At 40.3% G+C, this 20,973-nt stretch overlaps 1 protein-coding gene across 1 annotated transcript in view; it reads left to right on the forward strand.

Moving 5' to 3' along the window:
• The window catches only part of patj (PATJ crumbs cell polarity complex component), a 117,948-nt gene that overhangs the window by 15,135 nt on the left and 81,840 nt on the right, over positions 1-20,973 (forward strand). Inside the window, 12 exon segments of the mRNA XM_051907584.1 lie at positions 1,532-1,660; positions 4,944-5,180; positions 6,016-6,118; positions 6,221-6,309; positions 6,585-6,726; positions 7,476-7,607; positions 12,128-12,207; positions 12,526-12,582; positions 13,122-13,256; positions 14,253-14,429; positions 14,582-14,650; positions 14,965-15,186. Coding sequence (XP_051763544.1) covers positions 1,532-1,660; positions 4,944-5,180; positions 6,016-6,118; positions 6,221-6,309; positions 6,585-6,726; positions 7,476-7,607; positions 12,128-12,207; positions 12,526-12,582; positions 13,122-13,256; positions 14,253-14,429; positions 14,582-14,650; positions 14,965-15,186 — 1,572 coding nt within the window.

The raw sequence follows: 20,973 nt of genomic DNA on the forward strand, positions 1-20,973 counted from the left end.
TTTTCGCCGCAGCATTGGGGGAATTGGTGATCCTCTGCCCATCTTGACTTCTGAGAGACACTGCCACTCTGAGAGGCTCTTTTTATACTCAATCATGTTGCCAATTGACCTAATAAGTTGCAAATTGGTCCTCCAGCTGTTCCTTATATGTACATTTAACTTTTCCAGCCTCTTATTGCTACCTGTCCCAACTTTTTTGGAATTTGTAGCTCTCATGAAATCCAAAATGAGCCAATATTTGGCATGACATTTCAAAATGTCTCACTTTCAACATTTGATATGTTATCTATATTCTATTGTGAATAAAATATAAGTTTATGAGATTTGTAAATTATTGCATTCCTTTTTTATTCACAATTTGTACAGTGTCCCAACTTTTTTGGAATCGGGTTTGTAGAAACTGGAAGCGCTGCAATGAAAATAGCTTAGGAGAATGACGGGAGAGACGAATTTGTTGAATAAAGTCGTTATTTTTGTTTTGTTTTTGCACACAAAAAGTATTCTCGTCGCTTCATAACATTAAGGTTGAACCACTGTAGTAACGTTGCCTATTTTTACGATGTTTTTACTACTTTTCTGGACCTTGAATGTCGTCATTTCATTGCTTTCTATGGGGGATAAAAAAAAAAACCTCTCGGAATTCATCAAAAATATCTTAATTTGTATTACTAAGATAAACAAAGGTCTTACGGGTGTGGATTGATGTGAGGATGAGTACTTAATGACAGAAATTTCATTTTTGGGTGAACTAACCCTTTAATCCTGGAACAGATTTACTGTGGGATTGTCAATTGTGTTCTGAACAATGCTTATATATTTTGTTTCCCCTGAACTAATGTGTATTAAGAAAGCAAACTTGGTCAGATTTGTTTTCTTGTTCGCCTTCTTCCAAACCACTCTCCACTGAACTTAATAGAGGTGAATTTCGACAAGAGTAAGTACTAGTGTCTAAAAAGGACTCAAGTGTTTCTTTGGGACTCAGAAAGGGACTTCTTATCTCCGAAATGGTTCTTTTGTCCTCACAGCGGGATGAGCGCTAGTCTAAAGCTTTGTTTCGAAAGAGCGACTGGGCGAACGGCAGAGGAGGGGTTTCATTAGATAGTGAGAAAATTGCAGAGGTAGTCAGCCGGCAGATAACAGCCTGGTAATAAGAGAACAGAAATGTACTGATTGCAGGTCATTTATATGAGCCCAAGGAGACTTGGGTGATTAGGAGTGCTGCTGACGTGAGATCACAAAGACTCTCGTGGGCTTTCCTGACCCTGACATTGATCAGCCACTGCAGGATCACACCGTTAACACGTTCATTAGCATTTCGTGCCCTATTACGACTCCGCCGAAGGATGTAGTCACAGGTCTTGGGTCTTCAATCGCTCCCTATTTGGACAATCAAAGGTGATTGAATGGATCTTTATTCTTTAAGTAGACGGTTTTGTGGCTCAAAGTAAATTATGACTGATGCCCACTGACCTCTTAATGTGTAAGACAAGACAAGGGATTGAAAACTGTCCCCTGTGTGTGTTTTTTGCAGGATCAGTGGGGACACGTGGAGGAGATTGAGCTGGTGAACGATGGATCCGGCCTGGGATTTGGGATTGTCGGAGGCAAGGCAACTGGAATGGTGGTCAGGACCGTGGTCCCAGACAGTGTGGCCCACAAGGTTTGTTTTTGCGCCTTTTACGTGTTTCGTCAGTGCATTTTTGGGGAAAATTATATGTAATTTCTGAACCATTAGGTCAAGTCAATATCTATGATTCAGCAGTGTTACACCCAATGCAATTTGCGTTAATGAATCATTCTTTTGAGTCAGATATTTTTTAATGAATTAGGTGAACTGACTCACAAAACTGGCCTGAATGACTGAACCAACATCTTATTGACTCATTGTACTGTTAAATTTTTTTTCTCAGATCTTAGAAATGATTCATATTGATCTGAGCAATTTGTTCTTGAATCAAACTGAATCGGTCTCATTGACTCATTGAACCATCTCTTCAGTCATGAATAATCTTGATTAATACAAATAATGTTTTTTTGTAGAATAACGGTGTCTGATTTGTGAATTAATCGTTGTTTTGTGTCAAATCTTTTTAATGAATCAGGTGAACTGATTCACAAATCCAGACTGAGCCAACAATTTACTGAACTCATTCTTTTGACTCTAATCATGTTTGATTCATGAACTAATTGTTCAGAGCACAAAAAGAGCATTTGTTCTAAATCAGTTTCACAGACTCAATGAACTTTCTCTCTTTCTTGTTTGAACTATTTGTTAATGAATTTAACTGAATTGGTCTCACTGACTCTTTGAACTGTCTCTTTTAGAAGTGTCTGAATAAATCATGTTGAAAAATTGACTGAATCAGTGCGAACAGCAACACAACAACTGACTTACTGAACTGAGAAACAACTTTTTTGGAAATGTCCAATAAAAATGAATCCTTTGTATTTTTGCCAAGAAATCCAATTTACTCACACACATTTATGGCCACTTTATTAGGTACACCTGTTCAACTGCACATTAATGCAAATATCTAATCAGCCAATTACATGGCAGCAACTCAATGCATTTAGGCATGTAGACATGGTCAAGACGATCTGCTGAAGTTCAAACTGAGCATCAGAATGGGGAAGAAAGGTGATTTTAAGTGACTTTGTAAACGTTACCTGGACTGATGAGTCGATTTCTGTTGCGACATTCAGATGGTAGGGTCAGAATTTAGCGTAAACAACATGAAAGCTTGGATCCATCCTGCCCTGTATCAAGGGTTTAGGCTGCTGGTGGTGAAATGGTGTGGGGAACATTTTCTTAGCACACTTTGTACCACATGAGCATCATTTAAACGGTACCTGACCACAGCCTACCTGAGTATTCTACAGTATTGTTGCTGACCATGTCCATCCCTTTATGACCACATTACACAACGATGGCTACATCCAGCAGGATAACATGCCATGTCACAAAGATCAAATCATCTTGAACATGACAATGAGTTCACTATACTCAAATGGCCTCCACAGTCACCAGATCTCAATCCAATAGAGCACCTTTAGGATGTGGTGGAACGGGAGACTCACCTCATGGATGTGCAGCTGACAAAATCTGCATAAACTGTGTGATGCTGTCTTGTCAAAATGGCCCAAAATCTCTGAGGAATGTTCCCAACGCTTTGTTGAATCTGTGCCATGAAGAATTAAGTTCTGAAAGCAAAAGGAGGTCCAACCTGGTATTGAGTGTATATGTGTGTGTATGTATTTATGCATACACACACGTATAAATATATATATATATATATATATATATATATATATATGTATGTATGTATGTATATATATATGTATATATATACATACCCACTTTGCGTCATGGCCGCATTATTTCTAAGAATTCAACGGCCCGTTGTCAATTATTCCTTACACACATATATGTATATATATTATAACTTTATATATAATTTAAATATAAAGATCCTTGTCTTAATGAGTGATTTGTCAATGTGGTATGTTACGAATGTTTAACTACATGTCAACATTAGGGGAACAGTTATACAATACAAAAGTGAAACGTTTTGAGAGTAGGGTGCGTACAGTATGTGTTTGCAGTAATTCCTTTTAGGAGACTTTTCTCTGTCCATTTATTCTGGAAAGCCTTTGACGTGGGAACTTGAAAAGCAGATTGTTCAATACACACCTACTGATGTCAGCTTTACTCTCTTCAATGCTTAGCCAGGAGGGACAGAGACTGGAAAACAACCTGTCCTGGTTTAGATCTCTCTCTCTCTCCACACACACACACACACACACACACACACACACACACACACACACACACACACACACACACACACACACACACACACAGACACAGACACAGACACAGACACAGACACACACACACACACACACACACACCCACACACCCACACACCCCTACACACCTCCTCTTCTCTCCCACCCAGTGTCCAGAGCAACAAACCCCTTCTTGTTCAAAAGGCACATTGCTTGCATTTCACACATCAGTGGATCTTATGCTCCAAAAAAGCTGTCAAAATCAGGGCTTTGTTATCCCTGGCGTTTCCCATTTCAACCTTTAATGGCTGCGGCGGGCTTCAATGCACCCCCGCTGTCCCCAGCACAGTGGCAGGAACAAGCTGCCGAGATTTTCCCTGCACAAGTTGATGTATCAAACGCCTTTCATGTCTCGCGCTTCACAAAGACGGCTGTTCTCCTCTCCGCGCTTTGTGTAATCACTCTTTAGTCCTCCCCTTCCTCTCGTCGCTCGTTTGGCCCGTCTGCCAGAGTCCTAGAAAGAAGAATACGTCTCACAGCTCAAGCGGACCGGAAAGGGCCGTGAGGAAAGGCCACGTAAGAGTGACACGGTTATTGTGGATGTTAGACTTTTGGCTCCTGCATCTGTGGATGATGGGAACAAATTAGGTTGTAAATGTGAGATTTGGCTCAGGCCTGCGTTTGGGAGGTAAATTATACTTTGGGGCCGGTAAAAATGACTTATAATGTGGCCTGCAGTTGTTAACTGAGTTTGTGTGTTTATGTCTTTGCTGGTACTCAAGTTGTTTGAAATATAAACATACATGTGTTATATGGATGGTAGAATTTCTAAATATTAAAAATAAATAAATAAATTAATTAATTAATTAATTAATATTTATTATTATTACTTTTTTTAATATAAAAAAACATTTTATTATTTTATGTTTAACACAATAAATAACAATCATTGGGAATAATGGGAATTACAAGAGAAACCATCTGGATGCTTTACAATATTTTTTTTGTTGTTGTTATTTTGTTTTTTTACATGACAGTAATTTGGGGAAGGTGGGGCATTCAGGGTTTTTTTTTTTTTTTTTTTTTTTTTTTTGGATGGATGGATTGATGGATGGATAGATTCACCTCATGTATGATGACTCATTCACTTCCAGGATGGGAGGCTAAAAACAGGTGACCACATCCTGCGGATCGGTGAGACGCTCACTCGGGGTCTGGCCAGTGACCAGGTGGTGCAGGTGCTGCAGGCCTGTGGTAGCCATGTGCGGATGCTGATCGCTCGAGACCCACTGGGGGCAGCCCAGCCTCCACCTCCACCTGCCCCCGCCACAGCTCCTATCACCTCCCTGCCACCTCTACCTCCTGTGCCAGCCCGCAGGGGCAGCAAAACGGTACGGAATACACCAGCTTTAGATTAAATCGGTGAATGGTTATTATGATGATTAGCTTTACCATACAATGTCACATATACTACATATTTTAATATTAAATTTTAGACTTACAAAACCAATATCATATTTCACCCCAAAACCAAAAGAAAGAAATATTTAAAAAAAAATATATATATATATTTAAAGTTATATTTCTAAAGAAAATATAAGGCAACGTTTTGAACATACATTTATTTTTTTCATCAAGACATTACTTCATAACAGTTAAGCACCTTTTCACCTACATTCTCATTGCTCTAATGCAAATAAAATACATCATAATAAATACACAAGTATTTAACTAACATAGTATTAGTTTTACCACCTTTACTTTTTGCAAAAATTGTTTAAATAAAAAAAAAAAAAACATTGTATTACAATAACAATCACCATTAGGAGAAATGAGAATCTAAGAAACAGAATATTAAGTAAAATAATCATTGAAATAATATTCAAGTAAAATATCTAGATGTACTACTGCCGTGAGAAATTAAAGGAAAACATGTACTTTATTTTGAATGAAAATAATGTTACAATGCAAAAAAGACAATGGATGGATGGATGGATGGATAGATAGACAGACAGACAGACAGATTCCCATTAAATAGATTGGAAAACCATAGATGGATGGATAGACAGACACACACATAGATAGACAAATAGACAGGGATGGATGGATAGATATACAGGTACAGATAGGGCTGAACATGTTTTCAGAAGATTCACCACATAAATGAACAATGTTTATAAACAGCATCTACATACAGTGTCAGTATCTGATCTGTTATTTATGCAGCCGAATTTGGAGGGCTACGAAATCCATGAAGTTGCGTTAAAAAAGAAGGAGGGCCAGAGCCTTGGGATCTCTATAATTGGATACAACGCTTTGACCACTGAGGGTAAGAAACAAATTTTGCCTAGTTTTTCCCAGAAACCCAACTACTAATCCGTTTGCTGTTAATTATTATTTACTCTCATCTCTCGTCTCTGTTGCATGTCAGATGCGGTGGGGGTCTACGTGAAGAACGTGGTTCCAGGCAGCGCCGCTGAGCAGAGCGGGAAAATCCATGTCCACGACAGGATAATAGCAGTGGGTTCTTAATCACTTTTTAATGAGCTCTACCTTAATTAGCCCCGTGTCTGTACGAGCGCTCTGACAGAACAGGACGCCAACTAAGCAAGACGTCTCTTTCATCTTGCATTGATTCACAGTTTAATAAGAGCGGGTTTGAGCGTGGACGCAGTCAGCTGTCATGCTCTCCCCAGCCTCACGCAAAGCTAATCAGTCCCTGTGAGGTGAATTGGAGTGCCTGGTTAGCTGGGCCTGCAGTGACTTCTTGATTGTCTTTGTATCTGTGTGAACAGTTGGATGGCGTGAACCTCCAGGGATTCACCAACCAGGAAGTCCTAGAGGTAATGAAGCGGACAGGTGATATCATACACCTTACCCTCATTAGGAAGATCACCTCGCCCAAGAGGACGACCGTAGAGAAATCACTAGATAAAGGTAAAGTGACGTGTTTGGAATTTGGATCGATTTTATCAATCATTATCAATTATTATCAATCAATTTAAAATAAAAATATAATTTCATCAAATATTAAAATTATATTTGTATTTAATAATAAATATTTCAACTTAAATAATATGTGAAGTTATTGGGCTTTCAAACTGCATCAAAACTGGAAATTCAAACACAAATATTTGTATTTAATATTAAATAATTAAATTTCACTTTAATGTTTCGTTAATTTTTAAGAAACTAAATGTTAAATTATTGGGCTTTCAAACTGCATCAAAACAGAAAGCAATGCAAATATGCAAAAATTCAATAATAAATCTTTGACACTATTGATTTTTTTTAAAAATGTACAAGTACAAATTAATATTCAATTTGGTATTAAATGTATATTTATTTATATTAAATATATATTAGAGATTTAGAATATTAAATGTCCTGTTCATGCTTGTCTCATATAGGAAAAATCTGTCCATACAGGACAGACATGCTGTTGACATGTGTGGGAGTGTTTGAGTTTCTGCCAAGTCATTTTTGTTGGAGCTTTTATTACTGTAAAAATAAGGCCTACTCGACATTATAGCTTTCGCTGTGTCAAATCTGACCGTTTTTATGATCTTCAGTAGTCTTGGATTGACTTACAATTTTACATTTTTTTTTGAATGTTTTTAAATTGCTGTTTCTGTCTGGTTACAAATATGATTCAGAATTAAATGTATATGTTTATATACTTGCAGTCCAGAGAGAGTCTTCGCGTGTGTCTCTGAAGAGATCATCTGAGATCAAGGCACGGGCGGATCAGAGGGGCTCTGTGGTGGAGTCAGTGGACCCTGCTCTGAGTGGGATCAAACAACAGCTGCAGGAGAAAAGTGAGTTACAACACGCAAACACATCCATTCACACACATACAGGTGCTCAACAATATTGGGCGGTTTCGTAGACATCAAATGATATGAGACCAGCCTGATAGCAGTTGTTCTGATTCTTTGTTTTGATTGGCTTAGTGGTTTACACTGATATGTTGGGTGCTTATGCTCTAATTAAAGGCCCAGTCACACCAAGAACGATAACTATTAACGATAACTATATCAGCGTCTACACCAACGCATAATATCATTCTGTTTATTCTAATGCCGGGTTTCGACTACACTATATTTTTGTCTGTTACAATAGTCATTGTGTCAGATTATGCGATTTTGACATCCAAATTCTTATGTCATGGACAAGAAACACGTCAGACTACATGTTACTTCCCGACCAATCATTGCTTGCCGTCTTTAATGACGTGCGTGATGTCATAGAGAAGACGTAACTAGCGACTGACTTCCTGAAACAAGAGCATACGCAAACAATGGCGGTGTGTTAGTTCAATGCCAATTCCAGTACTCACTGGGTTGCTGAAGCACCTCTGCTATTATTTGCCTGCATTTATCTTTTTTCGCTCTGTTGTGGTAGTAGTTGGTGTATAGTAATTAGCTGCCAAGCACCGAAGGTGCAATGGCACCTATAGTATTCATTGGCATTCTTATTATTCTTCTTCTTCCGCTCTGGGAGTCTATAGCAGCCCATAGAACCACCTGCGGGAAAGTTATGAAATTTGGCACACTGATAGAGGACAGTCCCAACATTTAACTACTGCAAATTTGGTGTCTCTAGATCCAAAGTTTCACTCATGTTTACGGTAATAACTTTTGAACCATAAGGGTTAGAAACAATTTTTTTCCCTCTAATTCCTTGGCTCAATACGATTTGATCGCACCCTATTTTCAGTCATGAAACTTTTGAACAGTTTGGCCAAAAATTATAAAACTGGTATTGTTAGATTCAGGATAGCATGCCGAGTCGAATGATATCCAGTTTTACCATATCGGCCATTTTGTAGCAAAATGCTGTATTTTTTTCGAACGCATTAACGGATCATTACCAAATTCTGTATGGGTCATCAGCACAATGCCCTGAAGGAGCCTGAGAAGTTTCGAGACGTATTCATAGATAATCAAATATTCATAACTTTTGATATGATTGACTTATTTTCATGGGAGTCATCTCCTTAGATTCCTGAATCCTTGCTGAGTCCAACAATACCTAACATGCTAAGTATTGCCTTATGGTTTGTGCAATGTTGGTTAGTCCGTAAGTCCGTTAGTCAGATCGAGACGAAACCACCGTAGGAAATTCAGAAACATAGGTCATGGCTGTACATTAAAGCCCAAATGCCAAAATTTCGATAATAAGTGGCAAAAAAAAAAAAGCGAAGTCGTGCATGGGTCGTTTTTATGCATGTTTATACATTTCTTTAACTCCTAAATGAAATTAGATATTTTCACCAAATTTGACACACTTATTTAAGGGCACACTCTGAGGACACATTAAAAAAAGTGGTGGAATTGCGCCTTTTGGTGACGCTAAAACTGAACAAAATATTAAATTGCCACTAACTACAATAAAGTATATGAAATAAAATGCTATATTTTACTAATGATTTTACTTCTAGCTTGCTTCTTTGTGCTTGGCCCCTTATTGGCTGCTTGCAGCTATATTATTTATAGTTATCATTCCTGGCGTGAACAGGCTTTTACACTGAAAGTGAGATCCGACCAGAATTTAATACAAATTTGGGGGTGGAGTCTTTTGGCAACTTAGCAACAACCTAGAATTAACTAGCAATTAAGCTACCTAGCAATGCCCTTGAAATCACCCAAACCACATTGTGATATGCATAAATACTTAGAACACCTTTGCAACGGCATAGCAACTGGTTTAAGCTTGGATGTACTATCTGGTTGAGTTTTTCCTTCAGGATTGCGGCACCTAAAATATAGTCCTGCCCATGCAGAGGCAGTAAAGCCTAAAGTTTTTCTGAGCTATTTTGTTTTTCTGGTTTAAAGAACTTACATCACGAAAAGTGAAGTTGATTGGCTGCCGTGGCTGGAGAGTACGAGTTTGTCATCAGTTTCTCCGTATTATTCATGAGAATAGAGTCATTTAATCAATCACTGCCCTGCATTATGCATGAGATCGCATTACAGCAGAGAATTCAAATGAGACAACACACGGAAAATATGACTAACAATATTTAATTTGTAACAACACGCGGAGCGTTTTATTTCAATTAATATTTATTTTAATTCAAGTAATGATTTTTTTATGGTTTAAGTTAACCATGAACCTTGTCCAGTAGTTGATTATAAACATAGGCGTCTATTGTTGTTGTGTCTCAAGTTGTTTGTTGTTGGTGGAGGATTTTACGTCATGTACAGTATGCTAAAAAATCAAAGTATACTTTGGGCTTTAGACTGAGGAATCTGAACCGGGTGCGCTCCCCTTCTGGATCGGGGTCAGGTTCAGGGCAGCCTCTACACTGCGCTTAGCAGGCATTGTTTCAGTTTTGCTAGCTGGCAGATATAAATATGGCAATAGGTGGACTGGAAGCGGAAGAGCAGGCCTTGGCTGAGGCCAAAGCAGCCCGGAGCTCTGGTTACATTCTGCCCTAATTAATCCGGACAAGACCCGGTACCTGCCAAACTCCTAAATAAAGCGTTCTGTTGCACTGGGCCAATACATGCCCAGGATAACAATGATTGGTTGTCAGGGACTCATTTCCCAAAGCTGGAATCATAGCACGTGTAAAATGATAGCCGCCCTCAAGTCAAAACACACACCGCTTTAATCATGCTTTCACCTCCAACTTTTTTTTCCCCCGTGGTCTTAGAAATTATACTGCCATGTGAGCGTGTAGATGTTTAAATATTTTCTTTATGGATAGTGCTCGACTGTTTTGGTACATTGATGTGACATTTGATAAGGGCGAACTGAGAGGTTTCACTAAATTTCACCCTTCGATTTTAAAGATAACTACCCTGGAAGTGCCATTAAATGTGTTTCTTTTGTGTCATGTAAAGTTGAAAGTCTCTGGAAACAGATGTGTTTCAGCCCTACTGTTAAAAAATGTGGACAACACGGACTAGTTGCTGCCGGGGTTTCTGCGCTTTTTCCAAGTTCTGTCACACCAGCCGTTTCGACCCATTAAAATCATTGCAAATGTTGACAGCGAGAGCGCTCAATCACAGAGACGCAGTGACAATCGGTCCACGTTGGTATAATTATAGTCCACAGTTGCTCCAGAAATGCCCACAGCAGTTAAAAACCACAGGAAGTACTATGTAAAACCTCATTTACTCAACTTTTGTTGGTCTGCAGTAACTTTTCCCATGTGATGCCCTCTATTGAATGTTGAGTGACGTTTGGATAGGGGCTGGACATTCTTTCTCAGTGTCAGCGGAGTTTTTCCTGATACATAAACATAACAAGCCATTGGCGTGATCAACATTTCCCCTGTTCTCCATATTTTCCATTGTGCCGCACCTGGGCTGCAGATGTTGGCTGGGGTTTGACGTCCCACGTGTAGAAGCGATGCATTGCTGTATTAATGTAGTCAAACATTTGTGATGAATGGTGTTGTGAGTGAGGCGTTAGAAATGCTAATTTAATCAGGTCTGCATCCCTTGCTCTCACTCACTCACTGACTTTACTTTTTAACGTAACATGCTTTAGCACAGTGGTTCGCAACAGTGCCTTAAACTCTTGAAAATGCAGTTGTTTTTTTGGCTTTTTGTATAAGTGGTCAGTAGTGAAGCTTATTTTTCATTGATTTTTGTTTTTAATAAAATACTACCGTTCAAAAGTTTGGGTCAGTACAATTTTTTTTAAAAAGAAATGTATATTTTAATTCAGTAAGGATGCATCAAATTGATCAAAAGTGAGACCTTTTACAAAAGAGTTGTATTTCAAATAAATGCTGTTCTTTTGAACTTCCTGTTCTTCAAAGAATCTTGAAAAACAGCCAAAACTGTTTTAAACATTAATAATAACAAGAAATGTTTCTTGAGATTTGTGTCTCTATTGTTTAAAAAAAAAAAAAAAAAAAAGTGGTACACCTAAATTTTACCTTATTCATGGCAAATACCTGTTAAATTTACAGCTTAGGCTACAGAAGAACATCTTTGTTTTCTTACCCAGAGCACATTTTCTCTGGAACCCCACACTACACTCACCCCATATCATAGTTAAGGGTCACAAGTGCCCATAAAAACTGTTCCACACATTTATTTGCCTCCATTGCCCTTTGGGCTTCCAGCCGATAGTGTTCCCTGGCGTCCCGTTGTCATTTTCTGCAGTATCACTGCTGACTCCTCTCTCAACTCTTGCCCTCGGCGCACTCTCAGCCCTCTGATTATATTCATCCATCAGCCTGACATCAATCCCATGCTAGTATGCGGCACCTGACATTAATGTCATACGTTTCCACTCACTCTGTCACGGACAGTGGGCACCCAAATGGCGGTAATTGACTTTAAACGCTGCTCTCATTATTGTGTGTGTGTTGTAGTGCAAGAGCCGGCCCCGCTGACGGAGATGGAGCTTCGCGCTAAATGGGAGCAGGCGCTTGGTCCGCATTACGATGTTATGGTAAGCAAAAACGAAGAGGAAGTAATGTTAACAGATGCTAAGTGCGGCTCTCAATTAAACATGAAGCAAACTGCACATCAGCAAGAACCGCCGGCACTTACGCATGCTGTGATAAGAGATGTTCGATCGACCAGCTAAATCTGGCTGTAGATTGCCTCAGTTGACTCCTGTTGGATTGGAGTTCATGTGCTGACATACTGTTGTTTGGGTTTATTTACCATAAAGGGAGTGTGTTGGCTGCACCAGGTTACCACTGTGGAGTTGTTTTGTTTTTGTTTCTGTTTGTTTTATATGCATTACATTTTTATTTTTTTACAGGTTGTACAGCTTGACCCTGTCATAGAAGATGATATTGAGCTACAGAAGTACTCCAAGGTAACGTGGAAACAGCAGTCACAATTTATGATTCATTCATTCATTCATTCAGCTCTATAGTAGGGCTGGGCAATCTATCAGATGTTCATAATAGTGGACATGGAGGCAAGTTAGTCACACACATAATCCTTCTTTGTCTCATGACTTGCAAGCATGAGAGCATTAAGATATTAGATGATTTTTTTAGGTCCTCACAAGTTAAGTTTAATTAATTTCCATTAATCAATTTGTTTCAATGGATCAGTTCATAACCCTGAACAATTTGTAGGCATGATCACACAAAAAGGTCTGTTGAAGTCCCCACCAAGCTTTTAATATTTTATGTTTTAGTGAAAATAAATGTAGGTAAATACAGCTATACAACCATGACTATTTGGTTGAAATGATGATTCTTTTTAATGGAGATGAATGACCATTTCAAGCCCTTTTTGAGCAAACACTTAAATATCAAGATATATATTGAATCTCGACCAACAACACTCAGTAGTGACCACAACGTGAGTGGGTCTTGTTCTAATTGTGAAATTATGTTTCTACAGCTTCTCCCAATACACACGATGCGCTTGGGCGTTGAACTAGACTCTTTTGATGGACACCACTACATTTCTACAGTGGCCCCTGAGGGCCCGGTGGCAAAACATGGGCTACTTCGACCAGAGGATGAACTTCTGGAGGTAAAGAAATTTTAAAGCAAATTAACCAGCATCTATAGTGGCGACGTGGGCCCTCCCTGCACCCTCTCTGTTTGGCATTATGGTTAGGTGGGCTCCCAGGGTTTGGCCAGCCTGCAGTTTTGCTTTTGGCTTGCTTTGGTGAGCCTCTTCTCAGTTGCCTTAATAACACTGACCTTTGCATCCTGCCAGCACCAAGCCTCCAGGAAGGCTTGCTGCTGCTGCTGCTGGCTCATAGATGTTCTAGCGGGAGGGCTCCTGAGTCTGACCGAGGCCATCTGCATGACTGTCCCCTGCCCTAACCTCCCCACTGGCCTTGCTTCCTGCCCCCTTCCCTCTAAACTTCCCCCTCCCACCTGGTCTGGTGGCCGAGGGCCGCTGTGCCTTCAACCTGTTGCTGTTGGCAGGACCGTGGATGGTTAAAGCAAGGGAGATTTGCAGGGCTGCAGGGGAAGTGGCTTATAGGGAGATGTGGCATACCTCAAGGCTCCATTCTGGGGCTAATGCATTTGTTGAGGAATCTTTTATGAAATCCCAAATTTCAGTGTAACCACTATCCTAATCTACTCCTCTTGGCCTTGCTAGATGCTTGGAAGCCCAATGGTGCAGCAATGGTGTGGGTGTGTGTGTGTGTGTGTGTGTGTGTGTGTGTAAGGGAAATCATGTGTGGAGACCATGGCTTCCTCCTGGTTTGGGCAGATGGCACAGTGTCGCCCCCACTCGCCATAGCAACTCCAGGCTTGCCCACTCCATGAAATGCCAATCAAAGATGACCAGTGGATGTCACAGAGACTATGTGATATAGTCACCGGCTTAATAAGCACCCCATATAATGTTAATACATTTTTGTCACACCCTTGTCAAATAAAAAAGTTACAGTTTATAAATGACCATATTTTTAGTACCCCTACTGACTGATTGAGAAAACCGTGCAGTGTTACATGTTCTTTATGTTTTTAATTGAAGTTTCTCCCAATCAAATGTGTATTGTATTTGCAGGTGAATGGTGTGCAGTTGTATGGGAAGTCTAGGCGAGAAGCGGTCGCTTTTCTTAGAGAGGTTCCTCCTCCCTTTACTTTGGTTTGCTGCAGACGCCTCACTGAAGAGGGCAGCGAATACCACCCTGAATCTGAAGAGTGGCACTCATCCAGCCCCTCAGCCAGCCTACAGGAGCAGGTAACAGAAACATACATGCACAGGGCCCAAAATTAACACTCAACAACCGCCAAATGTAAAAATTGACTTTGGCAAGTTACTCGGAATTGGCCGATACTTTAAAAAGAACTGCAAAAATATATATACTTGCTCATTTTGTGTTAATTTTACAGATTGAGAATAACCTCTCCATGTTGGCCAAAGATACAAGTCTACGCAACAGTATGAGGGAAGAGTTACAGGTTTGTCCATATCCTCTAATAAAACATTACTACTCAATTTTAGCTCAGTGGTTCTCTATTAAATTTGCTTCAGGATCTAGATTTTACATTAGACATCACGTGGCTCCAAAATTGTTTAATTATACAAAATTAGATTTATTTATTTTTTTTTACATCAAACTAGGTTAATGTTAAAAAAAAAATGTTAAAAAAAATTATGAGCATTTGATTGATTAATCGGCCTCATCAGAACAGACCTGAAACCCATTTTTGGGTCACGACCCACCATTTGAGGACCACTGCTAGCTCACCATGATTTGTGCTTTTCTTTTCAGGACCGTCAGGCATTGGCAATGGAGCGGGAGGTAGATTATGAGGGAGAGCCTCTAGAGTCAAGAAGCCCTGAGAGAGAGCAGATGGACAAGGAGAAGGATGACGAAGAAGAAAAAGAAGAAGAAGAGGATGAAGGGGAACTGGCTTTATGGTCTCCGAATGTGCAGGTGTTAAAACTAGAGAAAGGAGAGCGAGGTCTTGGCTTCAGCATACTAGACTATCAGGTGGGGAATTACCTCATTTCTTTTTTCTTTTTCTTTTTCCCCCTTCTTTTTTTAACCTTTTCCATATATTTATCTTTTTATTTTCTAAGAAAAATAATGGGGAAAAAGCTTTGCCTTTCAAGTGGAACTGGTTGCAAAGCAACAAAAAATAGTTAACTTTCAGTCTTGTTTTGTCAACTGCATGTTGAAATCAACACAGTTACCATGCACTGTAAAGTCGGCTATGAATTAATAAATATATGCAGTAAAGACAAGACCAATCACAATTCAGTATGTAAATAGATATATGAAAGTTGTTCAGTCACACTCACTTTACAAATATTATGATAATGTCTTCATGATCCGTTTTATTGATAGAATGTTCAACATTTAAAATGTAACGGATCATAAAGAAATAAAAGGGAGATTTTTAATCTTTAAACTAACTCTAAAGTTTGCAAAAAACAACAAAACAGCAAAAAATGGATAACGAATTAAAGGGTTGGTTCAACCCAAAATGATAATTCTGTCATTAATTACTCACCCTCATGTCGTTCCAAACCCATAAGTTTCGTTCATCTTCTGAACAAAATGACGATCTTTTTGATGAAATCTGAGAGATGTCTGTCCCTCCATTGACTGCCTTCGCAACAAACACTTTGATGCTTCAAAAAGTTCCTAAAGAGATATCCATATGAATCGAGCAGTTTAGTCCAATTTTTCTGAAGAGACTCGATCGCTCACATGTAAACATTGATCAGCGAACATATGCAGAAGCTCAATCGAACCTGAATGACGTGCGAGAACAAACCTCTTCCGGAAGCTCAAATGTGCATAACCGCACATGCATAACAGCATGTTTGAGCTTCTGGAAGAGGTTTGTTCTCGCGCATCATTCAGATTCGGTTGAGCTTCTGCTTATGTTCGCTGATCAATGTTTATATGTGATTAAAATCCTAAATTAAATCTGTTCATCATAAAAAGTAATCAAGTCTCTTCAGAAATTTGGACTAAACTGCTCAATTCATATGGATTAGTTTTCCAATTTCTTTATGAACTTTTTGAAGCGTCAAAGTGGTAGTTGCAAGGACAGTCAATGGAGGGACAGAATCTCTCAGATTTCATCAAAAAGATCTTCATTTGTGTTCCGAAGGTTTTACAGGTTTAGAACGACATGAGGGTGAGTAATTAATGACAGAATTTTCATTTTGTTCAAAAACGGTACCATTGATCCATGTTTTCTGTAAAGTGTGCCATTCATAATTTTCTATCAGCTTTCCTTTAAGCAGGGGAAAAAGGAGACCAGACTCAATCCCCCTTGACTTTACAGAAGTGCGATCATAGGAAACGTGTGTTGATGTCACAAGTCTTTGGACACTGAACAAAAGAAAGCAGTGAAACCTTTCCGACTATGGCCGCCGCTGTTTATCTGGCCCTGTGCCAACCGTCAAACCCTTTGCTCTGCTCACTTAGTACGAAAAGCTGCTTTCCTCCTTCCTTCATTAGCCCTCTAATCAGGGTTAGTACATAACTGCACGTTGATCCTGAATCAGAAGTGATCATGTAATGAGGCCACTTAGAATGCAGAACCTCTCCCGCAGACCTGCTCTCCACCGCTCCTGTGGGACGCCTCGTGTTTTATATTATCCAGCCATGGGTTCCAATTGATTTCATGCAGGGAAACGGTATTGGCAGGAGAAAAGCATGCTCATTCTTTCGCAACTTCATCAGGACTGTAATAAATGCCTGCCGCATCATGGCGAAAGTGGACGGGGATCGTGTTTTAATGGTAAGGTATGCTTCTTTCTCCTCGTCAGAGGCTGCCTTGAGTGATGGGCGCCACGGCGACATGGACAGAATTACATTGCTGCTTAATGGTGGTAACCTAAGCAGTGATCCCTTAAATTCTTCTTTTCTCTTCATCTCTTTGGTAAATGAAGGAATGAAGATGGAGGAGGGACGAGGGAACAAGGGACAGAGTCCATAGGCTCTGAGCTAGAAAAAAAAAATGTTTTGCTGACTCAAAGTCCTTTGTTTTCCTTTTTTATTACTGGTATGAGATTGTATGAAGCTACGCCAGTTTTTTTTGTTTGTTTGTTTGTTTGTTTTTGCAGCATGAACAAGTACAAACGAATTGCATCAATACCGCATTGATAGCCTGAATATGAGATGATCTCATCCCCACCAAAGCGAGAGGAGAAGAAATTCACAGTCCTGCAACTTGGATCATAGATCATTGTCATGAAGAGGCTGAAGTGCTAAAGCTTACTTTGCAGATCTTCTGGAGGAGTTGCTGGTGCACCCTGGGGTTTATTGGAAGCCATATTGACCTGTGCAGCTTCCCCTCGGTCGAACTCACCGTCTTCTTGCTCTGCACCAGCTGAGCCCCCTCCACCTAGCCCCGTATGTTTGCTTATCTGCACCAAAACGAACGCTTTTCAACCCCAGGGCCTGATGCATGATGGGTGGGAATTGATTCAGAGGAGGAGGGGGTGTAGGCACTTGCAGAGTTGTGAAAGAAGTGTTAAAATGTCCATAAATGTATGAGCTGTAAGGAATTGCCAGAAAGACGAAAGCGGGCAACTCCCACAATGCAATGATGGGTATGGTCTTCTACGGTCTTCTAATGGATGAAGAATCTCTCAACCTTTCGTCTTGACTTCTTTTCTGTTTCCCGCGGCAGACGAGCCAGGGTCTCTCCAGTCTGCAAGGGGGAAATTGATTTTGCCGCTCTCTCCAGTAAGAGGCCTGAGTTGATAAGGCCGCGTCGAGACCTGCAGACATGCTTGGAGCCTTAGAGAACCTTCAATCTCCCCCTCTTTCTACCGCCCTTCTTCTCTTCTCATCTCAACCGCTAGTATTACCCCCAATGCAAGGAGACCTTGTAACCGCAGCTAGATTGATGGGAGCCCACGGTCACACTGACAGCTGGAAACCAGGGAGTTTTTCTTCCCTAAATGACACCCCTGACTGCGTGAGTGACTTGAAGTGGCGACGGCGAAATCATTTGGAGTCACGGCTTGGTTTTTTGCTCTGACAAGAAGTAAGAAGCATTACATGGCAACATGAGAAGGACACCCTTGGTCCTCCTAGCCATCTTGGTAATGGAGATTAATGAAGGTCATCTTGATCTGAAGAGTCTTGAAGGTCAACTGATCCGAAGAGTCGAGCTGTGACGGTTTTGTTTAAGTGGGATTATACTCATGGCCATTTAAAAGTCGTTACTACAAGTTCTCACTAACAATTGAATTTTGCGTATGAAGTCATGGTGCTGGACTGAAGTTTGATTGAGCAGCTCTCCTGCAAAGGGTTCAGTGTAGATGTAAGCTGTCCAAAGGGAATGTAGCTTAACATAACCCTCTGTTTGGGTAGGATGTCGGCCCTACACCAGCTTCAAAAAAGAAAAATATCTCCGTTCACAAAAATAATAAACTTGTAGTGTAAAATTTATAGCATGAAGAACATGGAGAATTTGAACTGCAACATGTTCTCAAAAGGTCTACAAATGCCGTTTTGCAAGTGGGCTGTAAACTCTCGGTGTGCAAAACAAATTTATTTGTTAGTAGGTTGTGACTGTATAGCTCCAATAATTCTTGCTGTCCAAGGAGAAGAGATCTGAAAGAATGCATTTTTTTGAATAATTTCGATGGTTCAAAGAACCTAACCTGCACATCAATACAGCATTTAGTCTCATCCAGTGAATGTTTTAAAGGAGAGTCATAAATCATCCCGGTTTGTTATTATTTATTTATTGTTGTTTATTTATTCTGTGGCCCGAAGCTGCAGAAACTGACCAAGGGCTATTTTATTACCGTCGCAGGAAAATAAGCTACCAAATCGACTGCAGAACTCCATCCTGAATGTTAATACGTTAAAGAAGGATATACATTACACATTTCAGCCACGAACAATTGATGTAACATCATGTTGTAGTTTCTCAATGCTGTCTTCCGATATTAGGATCCAATTTGTAGCAGATCCAAGGGAGATTTGTTTGGATTTACTGCCATTGTCATTACTGCACTGTCTATGCCACCTGTTTCTATGTCAAACAGCTGCCCACAGCTGTAAGCTTTAAAATAAACAAAGGCTGATGCATTGTTCCTCCTCCTTGTGCCGAATCTTTCACATGACTTGCATCAAGGCTTCAATGCACCTCACAATATTAACATCATAGCTAGTAGTGAGAAAGCGGTAAGTGAATAATTGTCAATGCAAATAAAGTGGGTAACGTTCTGCCATGCATTTCTTTTTCCTCTGTTATGATATATTTCGAATTGGAACAGCAAAAGTTAAAATTGTCTGAACCTGGAGCCTCAAGTTACAGTGTTTGACCTTTGTGTGATATGCCGCTTGAGGTAACGCTGTAGCTTAACTCTTCGCTTCATAAAATCAAATGCATTGGGAAATATTGATGTGAGTCATTTAAAATGGCCTTATACCTAACTAAAGTTAGTTTTTAGCTTTCCAAATTCTTTTTGAAGAAAAGCGACATGAAGTGAGGTAAAGAAGACTATTCTAGTGGGATAGTATTGAGAAATTTAATTGTGCAATTTGCTTGTCCATGGAAGTGGCATCCTTCGTTCTTCTCTCAAGGCAACTACGGTCAGAACAACCAAAGAAGGATTAAAAGAGAAAAAGCAAAAGACAGACATCCTGGAGTTCCTGGTATTCTGTTCAGCAAGATTGAAGGTGAGGCAGAGCGCAGGAGCAAAACAGATGACTTGGCCTGCCGTTGATTCCTGCAAAACAGCAGATTTACTGTCCGCCTGACACCACGCTGAAGAATTTCAACCCGTTTGACAAGCAGGGCCAGCCAAGGGAACGCTTGGAGGAGACAGTAGTGAACCTAAGCCAGCAAGAAATATGGGAGATCCATTCCGGGCGCCAATGCTTATGCCCATCTGTTAGCTCGCAGAGAGTTTCGACCATTATTAAGGTTATGTAGACCACAGGAAAACATCATGACGGATTTGTTAGCGTTGCCCTAAACTGATTGAATCCAATTTTGACTGGCTATTTTTAGCTGCCGATGGTTGTGTGGAAATTTTGTAATGTGCAACACCAGCCAGGAATTTCTGGGTTGTTGTTTTCTTTGGATCCTGCGATGTTCCTCACACCTGTAACATGGAAGACAGCTACTCTCTCAGTGAGCCATGTACTGTACACCATCTAAATCATGTGAACACTCGGATGGAAACGAACATCCATAATGATCACCGTCTTTATTCCGTAGCAGGTGACGTATTGTCGTATTAGGAGCCCCTTGTGCTGGCCCGTTCCCCCTCGGCTTTTTCCCCCCCCATATAAAAGCTGCTCTACTGACATCACTGGCCATGTGGGATGAGAGCAGGGCTTGGAAAGCAAAGCATGCTTGGCTGGAACCCGGCAGCCGGACAATGCAGCCTGTGTCCTCCTAAAGCGCCAGCTGGAGTGGAACTTCAAATCCTCTCTCCAACTTTTTCCTGCCTTTTTTCCCCCTCATTCTTTCCCTTCTAGCAGGCCTCAGTTCCTCTCACTCTGAAATTGCTTTTCTCTTCTCATCTGCTTACTGTGCAGCAGTGGCTCACTGGGTAATCAGGGGGCAGTAATTGTTGGGCTTGCTGACCAACTTTTTATGGTTGGGCTTGGTGAAGTTTCCTGGTCCGCTGTCCACAGTTTCGCTCAGGGCCTCCACTGAAGTTCATTGTTAAAAATCCTTGTCAAAAATATGTTATCTCCTTGTTCTGAGTGGTCTTTGTGATCTGAACCTGTCTTTTGTGGCCTTGTCCGAAGATGTCAACTACAGAAGAGATTCATTTCAGAAAT

The sequence above is a fragment of the Ctenopharyngodon idella genome, chromosome 10 (assembly GCF_019924925.1).
Source record: "Ctenopharyngodon idella isolate HZGC_01 chromosome 10, HZGC01, whole genome shotgun sequence".
NCBI classification, from domain to species: Eukaryota; Metazoa; Chordata; class Actinopteri; order Cypriniformes; family Xenocyprididae; genus Ctenopharyngodon; species Ctenopharyngodon idella.